The 12,475-nt window shown below is 41.2% G+C and overlaps 1 protein-coding gene across 1 annotated transcript; it reads left to right on the top strand.

Moving 5' to 3' along the window:
- The first annotated feature begins 1,002 nt into the window (after positions 1-1,002).
- Positions 1,003-1,944, top strand: LOC146073504 (olfactory receptor 5AP2-like). Its single transcript, XM_083180681.1, has one exon. The coding sequence runs from the start codon at positions 1,003-1,005 to the stop codon at positions 1,942-1,944; it is 942 nt and encodes a 313-aa protein (XP_083036807.1).
- The last annotated feature ends 10,531 nt before the right edge of the window (positions 1,945-12,475 follow it).

The following is a 12,475-nucleotide window of genomic DNA, read 5'->3' as shown; positions in this document are numbered from 1 at the left end:
AGATATTAGCATTATCGTATACAGACTTGCAGTGGAAAACAAGTAATGAATGGTTTAATCATTGAACAAGCAATTACCATCATCAAGACTAACAAATGGACATTACCCATCAGTCATACCTTAAATAGGTTCCGGCACTCAAAGGGTTAATGAAAAATGTATTTGTTTGGTAATTTTCACACCCATTTTAAATTACTACTATTATTATTTTATTACTTTAAATATATTACATTTTGTCCCTCTAGTCAGATGTACAGTATATGGATGTCATAAACAAGACCCAGGTGAAGGTCTTTGTGTTTACAGGACTAACTGATAATGGTATCCTATGGAAAATCTGTATGGTCATTGGCCAATGCATTTAGGTTTAAATGCCCCCTAACCAATGAGGCACAACCTTCTGACCATGTTCTTAACCTTGGTTTCTTCCAGCCTGATGACAGAGTCTCAGAAATCCCACCGTCATCCAGCATGATGGAAAAAGCCACTTGTTTGGCCATTTTCAGATCAGAGAAGTGGATGCGTGCAGTTATTCCCCTTTTATAGGCATCATAATTGGGTTAAAAGTTATGGATAAGAATACACTTACTGTAGGTCAAAAATGCCGGTCAAAAGGTGTCCTGTATGAAAGACTTATCTTAAATGGAATTGACCCCATTTGCGGCCAAGTTTGAGCTCGTTCTAACCGTAATTTTAAATATAAATTAAAAGTAACATGTAAAATATTGTATCTATGTTCCTTATCAGCAAACTCTGCACTAGGTTTCTCATGTGTATTTGAGCAAACTCTGCTGTGTTTTGTGTTTCCTAAATTACCGATATACATTTTACGCCCAAAAATGCAATCTAGACTGAACTTGAATGATAGTAAATTTACCCTAATGATAGAGATACATTTGTATTAAAAGCTGGTTTAATGTTGAAAACGTTTATTTTGATATGTGAATGGAAGTGTCTTATATTCTTCACACATTTTACATTTTCTCCCCTACAGAGATTAATATGGACGTCATAAACAAGACCCAGGTGAAGGTCTTTGTGTTTACAGGACTAACTGATAATGGTATCCTTGCCCCGTTCCTCTTCATACTCTTCTTATACATTTATACGGTGACCCTTCTGGCAAATGTTGGCATGATGGCAATTATCTATAGCAGCACAACCCTCCATACCCCGATGTACTTCTTCCTGAGCTACCTCTCTCTGGTGGATATATTCTACTCCTCAGTTATAACTCCTAAGATGACACATGACCTCATTTCTGAATGTAAGACCATCTCATTCATGGGCTGCGCCCTACAGTTTTATTTCCTTGCTGCCTTAGGATTTACTGAAGCTCTTCTTCTCTCCAACATGGCCTATGACCGGTACGCTGCTATCTGCCAACCACTTCACTATGTGTCTATAATGACCAAGACAAAATGTCTATATCTTGTTCTCTTTGTCACCTCCAGTGGCTTCCTGCAGTCATCGGTGCAGACCAGCTGTGTGTTCAGTCTCAGGTTCTGCAGGTCAAACCTTATAGACCACTTCTATTGTCACACGCATTCTCTGTACAAACTCTCCTGCTCTGACACGTTCTCCTGTAATATGTTAACTGTTTCCATTGTAGCTTCTTCTGGCATGTGGTGTGTGGTCATTATTCTGGTCTCATATATTCTCATTATTCATACAATTTTAGGCATTAAATCTTCTGAGGGCCGGCAGAAAGCCTTCAGCACCTGCTCCTCACATCTCATGTGCGTCTGCATCTTCGCTGGTGCAATTTTTTCTTCTTATTTACGCTCTTCTTCCAGTGCCGATGTGAAACTAGACAAGGTGGCCTCTATCCTTTATTCTGTGGTGACACCAATGCTGAACCCACTGATTTACAGCCTAAGGAACAAAGAGGTGAAACGGATCATTATGCGAGCATTGCGCATTCTTACGTCTGTAACTATGTAACAGTGTCAAACATTAGGCTTCACGCTTGGACTCGCCTACTCATATTTAGCAGATTAAGACAAATAATGTACAGTATATAGCTCATCCTTCTTCCTCAAAATTTAGGTTTGGTTCATATGAGAATGAATATGGGTAAAGAGGTGCAATTGTTCTTACAAGGCTTACTCATTCCCAGCTCAAGTACTCATAGTAAGAACCTTTAACCTTTTATTTTCTGGACCAAGAGGTTAAGGAAACTCAGAAATAATACATTCAATAACACATTGGATAGACAATGAAAAATAGACAATGGACAAGTGAACAGATGCAACCTGGGCAATTACACTTCCACCTGAGCACAACAGCAACTTGGTAAATTTTAATTCTTGTGCATTTAATAAATAATGTACAGTATTATTGGTGGACAATAGTGAAGCCAAATTTATTTGTATTTTGAAATATGTATGTATTTAGGTCGTAAATTGCTGAAATTCGTAAAGAAATGTGAATTTCAAATACACCATGGTTTTTATGTGAATTTCTCATTTTCAACATTTCTATCTGTCAAACTTTTGCTTATCAGTCCATTTATTGGGAAACATCTTCACAAAATTGAATTATGATTGTTGGCATGGGTAAAGACTGTTTGTTTATTTGTAAAAAAAAATTGTAATGTTGCCAATAATTTAATAAATACTAAGATTTTTTGGTACTCTTTACCTAGAACGGCGCCCATCGCGGTGATCGTGGGCATCGCGAGTAGTACATTAACGGCACCCGCGATCACCGCGATTTCCCATAGGGTTCAATGTTAAATTTACTGCAGATCGCGATTTTCCATTCAATGCTTCAATGCCCGCGACTTTGCCATAGGAATCAATGTTAAATGGGCTACAGAGCCCAAATAGGCACAATTAACCCTTAAATGTCCCCCCAAATTTTTAACGCCACCCCACGATCCACGCCAACCCGAAGCGTGGCGAGCGCAGCGAGCCCGCGAGGGGCGGCGGTACGCGTCCTCCGACCTTTTCATGCCCTACTATCCACATCGGCGTGGAGTTGAGAATAGAATAGTGTGGCAAGCGCAGCGAGCCACCGAGCCCGAAGCGTGGCGAGCGCAGCGAGCCCCGCGAGGGGACGCGGATACCTTCACAGTTATACGCGTCCCCTCGCGGACTTCACAGGTGTCCGTGGCGACGCCGACACCTGTGAAGCCCGCGAAGGGACGCGTTTACCTGTGAAGGTATCCGCGTCCCCTCGAGGGTCTCTCTGCGCTCGCCACGCTTCGGGCTCGGTGGCTCGCTGCGCTCGCCACACTATTCTATTCTCAACTCCACGCCGACGTGGATAGTAGGGCATGAAAAGGTCGGAGGACGCGTACCGCCGCCCCTCGCGGGTTTGCTGCGCTCGCCACAGTTCGGGTTGGCGTGGATCGTGGGGTGGCGTTAAAAATTTGGGGGGACATTTAAGGGTTAATTGTGCCTATATGGGCTCTGTAGCCCATTTAACATTGATTCCTATGGTAAAATCGTGGCCATTGAGGCATTTTACAGTAAAATCGCGGTCAAACAGGCTTTTTAACATTGTTCCCTATGGGAAAATCGCGGTCATCGCGGGCACCCGATTTTGATGTACCCGCGATTTACCCGCGATGCCCGCGATGACCGCGATTTTTTACCCCCCGACGCCCGCGATTCTAATCGCGGGCGCCGTTCTAGGTAAAGAGTACCGATTTTTTTGTTCCAAACCAAATATGGGGTATTTAAAGAAATACCCTTTTAGTTTAAATACTCTAACCAGCATATTTACAGACTGTGAAAGTACTGTAAACCCATAGGATAGTAATGTGTACATTTTAAAAGAAATACATACACACCACTCATTCACACCACTCTAAATTTCTTTAACATAAGGAGACATTTATTTATAGTGTGTTATTTTTTTACATATTGACCATTACTTAATGTATACATTAGGAAACAAAAAATAATACACTATAATTAATTGTCTTTTGTTAAAGAAATTCATTTTTGTCCTATTAGGCTAGGTGACCTTCACCGTCTTCGGCCTCTGGATGCAGAGGGAGATGTTGGTGGGTCTTGGGAACCTCTGGGCCTTACTGGTCATTGCACGGGAGAATTAATTGGGGTAATTGTTGGAAATGTGGCCCCAGATGTTTGGGCGGCCGCTGAAACCTGATTTTGGAGCAGATGAGTCAGTGAGATGTTTAATTCATGAGTTGCTTGCCCTTGAATCCCTATTAAATGGATAATGGTGCCCTGATGCTGAACTTGGGCATCCACAAGGGTGAGGAATCAACTTACAAATTGCAGGAGGTTATTCCGGATACCTCTGTGCACATTGTTCGCACCTCCTCCACAAGCCAACTTGTTTCCCTGTATATTTGGTAATTTCGATGTGTCACTTAATGCATGATGAGCACCCCAATTTTGGAAGAATTGGGCAGACGGCATTTATGCGGTATGCTCCCGGCTAAATAGTGGGGTAGGTCAGGGGTGGCCGGACTTTTGTAACCCGGGATCTATTTTTTGCACATGTACTTACCGATGATCTACCAGTATCTCCCCATGTGCAAAAAATCAGGACACAGGGTATGAGCCAAAACTCACATTAGGACCCAGGGTATGAGCCAAAATACACATCAGGACACAGAGCATGAGCCAAAATCCACATCAGGACACAGGGTATGAGCCAAAATCCACATCAGGACACAGGGCATGAGCCAAAATCCACATCAGGACACAGGGTATGAGCCAAAATTCACATCAGGACACAGAGCATGAGCCAAAATCCACATCAGGACACAGGGTATGAGCCAAAATCCACATCAGGACACAGGGCATGAGCCAAAATCCACATCAGGACACAGGGTATGAGCCAAAATTCACATCAGGACACAGAGCATGAGCCAAAATTCACATCAGGACACAGGGTATGAGCCAAAATCCACATCAGGAGACAGGGTATGAGCTGAAATTCATATCAGGAGACAGGGTATGAGCCAAAATTCACATCAGGACACAGGGCATGAGCCAAAATCCACATCAGGACACAGGGTATGAGCCAAAATTCACATCAGGACACAGGGCATGAGCCAAAATCCACATCAGGACACAGGGTATGAGCCAAAATCCACATCAGGAGACAGGGTATGAGCCAAATCCACATCAGGAGACAGGGTATGAGCTGAAATTCATATCAGGACACAGGGTATGAGCCAAAATCCACATCAGGACACAGGGCATGAGCCAAAATCCACATCAGGACACAGGGTATGAGCCAAAATCCACATCAGGACACAGGGTATGAGCCAAATCCACATCAGGAGACAGGGTATGAGCTGAAATTCATATCAGGAGACTGGGTATGAGCCAAAATACACATCAGGAGACAGGGTATGAGCCAAAATTCATATCAGGAGACAGGGTATGAGCCAAAATTCACATCAGGACACAGGGTATGAGCCAAATCCACATCAGGACACAGAATATGAGCCAAATAATCACATTATACCACATGGAATTATACAAAATTCTGCTATGTGGGGGAGGGGGAAGGGGGTCTCTTCACACACATAAGTTCATCCCAGTTGCTTCCTGTGATGGAGTTTTGTACCCCCTTTAAAGAAAAAAAATATATATATACATATAAAGTAGAGATGTGCACCGGCCACTTTTCGGGTTTTGGGTTTTGGGTTCTGATTACCTTGAGGTTTTGGGTTCTAATGGGTTTTGGCAAAACACCTCCTAAGTGTTTTGTGTTTGGATTTATTTGGGTTTTGGGTTCTGATTTTTTTGTTAAAAAAGCCTAAAAACAGCAAAAATTGCAGAATTTTGTGTTTTTTTCGCTCCTACACTATATTGACCTCAATAACATTCATTTACACTCATTTCCAGTGTATTCTGAACACCTCACACCTCACAATATTGTTTTTATTGCCAAAGTTTGCACTGAGGTAGCTGGATAACTATGCTAAGCCACACAAGTGTGCGGCACAAACACGTGGCTCATGTAAGAGTGGCACTGCAGCGGCAGACATGATGGCAGTTTAAAAAAATAGGCCCATAAAAGATACCTATCTGGCTTGATCGTGCACTGTTTACCATGTGCAGCCAAGGAGCGGTGGGCATTTTGTGCAGCACAGAGTTTGTCTGCAAGTGTGTAACTGTTTCGATCACTTTAACATCCAACAAGACCCCTATCTGGCTTGATTGTGTGAAAATGTAATCTGATTGTTTAATTTTGTGATTATTATTCATTTATTATTACCAGTCGTCTCTTAAATCATTGCCTAATGGGTGTAGGGGAGTGGGCTAATCAATTTTAAGGTGGCAGATGGAAGATGTAATGTAATGTAAACCATCACTAGCATTGGTTGCAGCAGTGGCAGTAACTAACGGACCCGGCTGTGCAGATAAGGAGGAAGCTGACAGCGATGATGTCAAAGGGAGAGCCAGCGAACTGTTGCTCCATGCAGCGCTGGAAAACTTCGCTGCCCGTGGTGATGCCATAGGGCATGCGTAACCATCACTAGCATTGGTTGCAGCAGTGGCAGTAACTGATGGACCCGGCTGTGCAGATAAGGAGGATGCAGACAGCGATGATGTCAAAGGGAGAGCCAGCGAACTGTTGCTCCATGCAGCGCTGGAAAACTTCGCTGCCCGTGGTGATGCCATAGGGCATGCGTAGGAAGACGTAGCACCCAATAGGGGTCATGAAGGCAGTAAGCATGGAAGAGGCTCTGTCCAGAGGGATCTGCCAAAACCCACACTTGGCATTCAGGGTGCTAAAGACCGTTGCACCTGGCATGTCAGTGATCACCTGCTCGATGGTGCAGAGTGTGTATCTGTTTTGGTCAGTTTAATATTTAACAAGACCCCTATCTGGCTTGATTCCGGTTATGATTGATTGATTGATTATTAATTAATTTTATGATGTGATTGATTGATTGTCGAAACCCCGTTTAACAACCTGGCTGATCCTGACCCTGATGTGCAGTTGGTCTCTGTGCTGAAAGATCCATATTTAAAAAAATGTGTGGCAGCCCACTACAGGATACCCCCTGTGCCCCTGTGCCCCAAAGAAGTTTAATTGCAGCCGCCCCCAAAGAAGTTTAAATGCAGCCTCCCCCAAAAAAGTTTAGCCGCCCAAAAAGATGTGTAACTAATTGTACCCAACTGGTCATCAAAAAGAAACCAATCTTTATTGTGAAAACAAGGTATCAAGTGGCAAAGAAAAGGAAGCCAGTGATGATAATTTTGTGAGCTGTGAAAGTATTATCAAGGAAACATAACTTTACTTAAGTTTTGAGGAAAGGCTTTATCGGACCATTTCATGAATAAAGAACAGTTGATGAAGAAATTAAAGAAGTATTCATCGTTCTTGTCATTAAATAAAAAGGAGAGAGATGCGAAGGTCAAATCATTACAAAGGTTATCTGATAAGGAAAAAGCAGTTCTCTCTAAAAGGCTATGCACATATGACAAATACTACAAAATGTTTGCAAATCAATTAAAAATTGAAAAGGGGGGCCAGAAGGTTTGTACAGCTTTATCTCCTAAAAAATTTCCAACAACTTGTTCCGAAGCAACTGTGTCTGTTAGTAGGTCAGCCTGTACAACTAACGGCAAAGAAAGTGACTATCTTCAAAACAAAAGGATTTTTGCCGCTTCAGAAACTGATCGTGCTCAAGGTGAAGGCAGTCAGTGTACACCTCAGAATGCTAACCAAATACATAAAGTCCATGCAAAGATAAAGGATATTGTAAAAGAAAATTGCACTGACAAGTCTTCAACAGACAAAAGCGACTACCTCAAAGAGGCACATAGGATACTCGACGACAATAAAACTTACACAAGGTTGACAGAGGACCCGACAATCAAATTCAAACACCAATTAGACAAACATCTCACAACAGGACACCAAAAAGGAATTATTAATCAACAAGAACTTAAATTCATTCAGACACCTCACCCAGTCATCCCAGTTTTCTATTACTTACCCAAAATTCATAAAAATCCGACAAATCCACCCGGCAAACCAATTATCTCTGGAATCAATTCACTAACCACCAATCTCTCAAAATACCTTGACACTTTCCTTCAGCCATACGTTCAAAAACAGAAATCATACATCAGGGACACCACACACATTCTTCAACTATTACAGCACATAGGATGGGAAGATGACATGTGGCTGGTGACATCTGATGTCACTTCCCTATACAGCATTATCGACCACGACCAAGGACTGAATAGCATCCACTATCACTTATCCAAAGACGAATCCATAGAACAAGAACAACTCACATTCATCCTTGACAGTATTAACTTTATCTTAAAGCACAATTATGTATGGTTCGAAAATGACTTTTACCTACAGACCACTGGGACCGCGATGGGCACGAAATTCGCTCCGGGGTATGCAAACCTCTTCATGAGTTGGTGGGAGGATCACCACATATGGGAAGGGGGCGGACCCGGGGCGAATCTCGTGCTCTGGAACAGGTTTATTGACGATATTATATTTATTTGGAAAGGGGATGAGGATTCACTTACACAATTTCTGGCATACATGAATCAAAACGACAACAACCTAGTATTCACTACAAACTACAGCAAACTCAATGTAGAATTCCAGGACCTCAAGATTTTTATAGAGGACTCCACATTACACACAAAAACTTTTAAAAAAACTGTTGACGTAAACAGTTTTATACTTTCAAGCAGTTGGCACCACCCCAAGTGGCTGCAGGGAATACCAAAAAGCCAATTTATTAGACTCAAGAGAAACTGTTCCATGCAAAAAGACTTCATAGAACAAAGTGCAGAACTGACTACAAGGTTTAGAGAGAAAGACTATGACAATGACCAACTGGAAATAGCACTAGAAACAGTTCATAAGATTGACAGGACAGACCTCCTAAAATATAAAAACAAAACAGACACCCCCTACCAAGAAACCCCATTCATCACCCAATTTTCACAACAATCAAGCACACTGCATAGGATCCTTAAAAAACACTGGCCACTGCTACTAGAGGACGAGACCCTTGCAGACATTTTACCTAACCAACCGAAAATTGTGTATAAGAAAGCCCCTGACATCAGGCAGAAGTAAGTGAATAACCACATCCCACCCAAAAGACAAATCCAGACCACTTTGACAACACAACCGAGCAATTGATTCTACTATTGCGGGACATGTGCAGGCTGCAAAAATCAAAACATTAAATCCACTAAACCAACTGAAACCTTCATGTCTAACCAAACTAAAGAAACGTATAACATCAAAAACAGGATAACATGCAATAGTAAGGGGGTAATCTATTTGCTAGAGTGCAGCTGCAAAAAACAGTATGTGGGGAGGACAACCAGACTATTAAAAACTAGGGTTAGCGAACACATACGCAATATTAAAAACAGAAATGATGAGCACAATTTATCCAAACATTTCAATGATTTCCATAACGGGGACCCAAGTTCACTAAGGTTCACGGGCATTCAAACAGTAGAACAAAACTGGCGAGGTGGGGACTACCAAATGAAAATAAACAGGCTTGAACTTAAATGGATGTACACCCTGAGAACACTGAAACCTAGAGGCCTTAATCTAGATAACTAGGTCAAAGCTATAATAGGAAAGAAATAAACAAATTCTCTGTAACAAATTCCATAGAAGTAAAATGAGACCGCGATAACCTCCAAAACTTTGCCCAGTATAGTAAATCCCAATGACTGTTTTACTATAGCACAATTGTTTTAATCACTTTTCAATTAAAGCCAGTACTGTAGCAATTACATCATAACTAAAATCATTGCTTAAGTAACATTAAACCCCAGTGATTGTTTACTATAACATAACTGTGTCCTAATCACTTAGAGTACTGTTGCAATTTCAGTACAACTGACTGACACAATTTGCAGAAATAGTTTTTTTCAAACATGGGTGGATGAATGGAAACGTCATACAAAGTTACCCAATCACCAACCTATGACATTAACCAATGGTGAAACAGTAAAGGGAATGAGAGGGTTATTTAAATCCTCAATGGACATACAAACACCACAAATCTCCCTAGAAGAAGGCTACAAGGTAGCTGAAACGCGTTGGAGGAAACACTGACCTGATACATGTAAGCAGACTCTTCAACAGGCTGAGACGCCAGGACATCGAAAGCAGAGACGCTGACAGCCGGCGTGTACACGCGCCAGACTGTACACGTCAGTAACATCGTGGGACCGAGACCGCCGGGAGCAGAGGTGAGTACGGGGAGAGGATAGCTCATCGGTGCAGGAAACCCGTAGAGAGGTGAAGCAGGCACAGCCGCGGACCTCAACGGTATCCGTGGCGGTGTCCTGCAAACCTCCGAGACAGGGAGACTTCACAGTGCGTGTACCGCAGCACAGGGAGCAGTGTTAACACGCAGCCCCGAGTGCAAGCGGTCCCACTGCAAGAGTCTCCAAAAGTCGGGGTAACCTGCGGCGTCAGGCAATTACTTTCCCCCGAAAACCGGGCGCCACTGACCACCAATGCTAAAGAGGTACCTGAAGTTTCACCGGTAAAAGGACTGTGTACACCCCAAAACTCTGTCATTCAACGGGACGCCGTTGTGACACATTTAAAACTTGCAGGACGCTATTCAACATCAGCAGATTTGAACAACAGACTTGATCAATAACCAACATTCTGGTTTTGCTTTTTTGTTTTGTTGGCACCATCATTGATTTATATATCTGATTCAACCAGGCATTCTGGTTCTGTGTTTGAGCAGAGGAACACGCAGAATTAAAATACCGGGCACTTCAGGAAGCAAACTCCGTTTAAATACAGAGTTCCTGATCCTCACTTCATTCATTATTGTTATTTTTATTTCATTCTTGTTTTTTGGTTTTGTTGTATACTTTATGTTCACAGTGATTGACTAATTGAATCATTATATTGATCATTAGCGTCATTGAATCCACAAAATTACCAGTAAAGATTTGTCTTATTTAAATTTATACCCACCTGTTTTATTTATAAATTCTCCATTATCTCTTGATTTATTTCATACTTCTCAACCATAAGAAAGGGCGGAGCGCAGCATTAAAACCATAAATATTCTGTAAATGAGAATCATGTCTGTCATAGATAGTCCAGAGATTTTCATTTCAAATGCAATCTCGTATCAACTTGAACGATAATACATTTATTCCAGGAAGAGAGACATTTACATCGAATACTAGTTTTATGTTGTTAGGCTTTTCCGATATGTACGTGGAAATGTCCTACATACTTTAACACTTTGAGTGCCAACATGGCTGTGAGCGATCCTTAGAATATCTGCTAAAATTGGCAGCAAAAGGTTTGCGACATAAGACTAGTAATCCATATAAATGCCTCTCTCTTTCTGGGATACATTTACTATCATTCAAGTTGATTTGAGATTGAATTTAAAATAAACATCTCTGGAATATCTCTTACAGACATGATTCTCCTATACTGATTTTTGGTTTATATTCTCCGTTTTATTTGAAATGGTCATTATAGATATTAGCATTATCGTATACAGACTTGCAGTGGAAAACAAGTAATGAATGGTTTAATCATTGAACAAGCAATTACCATCATCAAGACTAACAAATGGACATTACCCATCAGTCATACCTTAAATAGGTTCCGGCACTCAAAGGGTTAATGAAAAATGTATTTGTTTGGTAATTTTCACACCCATTTTAAATTACTACTATTATTATTTTATTACTTTAAATATATTACATTTTGTCCCTCTAGTCAGATGTACAGTATATGGATGTCATAAACAAGACCCAGGTGAAGGTCTTTGTGTTTACAGGACTAACTGATAATGGTATCCTATGGAAAATCTGTATGGTCATTGGCCAATGCATTTAGGTTTAAATGCCCCCTAACCAATGAGGCACAACCTTCTGACCATGTTCTTAACCTTGGTTTCTTCCAGCCTGATGACAGAGTCTCAGAAATCCCACCGTCATCCAGCATGATGGAAAAAGCCACTTGTTTGGCCATTTTCAGATCAGAGAAGTGGATGCGTGCAGTTATTCCCCTTTTATAGGCATCATAATTGGGTTAAAAGTTATGGATAAGAATACACTTACTGTAGGTCAAAAATGCCGGTCAAAAGGTGTCCTGTATGAAAGACTTATCTTAAATGGAATTGACCCCATTTGCGGCCAAGTTTGAGCTCGTTCTAACCGTAATTTTAAATATAAATTAAAAGTAACATGTAAAATATTGTATCTATGTTCCTTATCAGCAAACTCTGCACTAGGTTTCTCATGTGTATTTGAGCAAACTCTGCTGTGTTTTGTGTTTCCTAAATTATCGATATACATTTTACGCCCAAAAATGCAATCTAGACTGAACTTGAATGATAGTAAATTTACCCTAATGATAGAGATACATTTGTATTGAAAGCTGGTTTAATGTTGAAAACGTTTATTTTGATATGTGAATGGAAGTGTCTTATATTCTTCACACATTTTACATTTTCTCCCCTACAGAGATTAAT

The sequence above is a fragment of the Crinia signifera genome, chromosome 4 (genome assembly GCF_055691185.1).
Source record: "Crinia signifera chromosome 4, ASM5569118v1, whole genome shotgun sequence".
Taxonomy (NCBI): Eukaryota; Metazoa; Chordata; class Amphibia; order Anura; family Myobatrachidae; genus Crinia; species Crinia signifera.
Note: the sequence above shows the minus strand (reverse complement) of the source record. Positions and strands in the feature narration are given on the sequence as shown.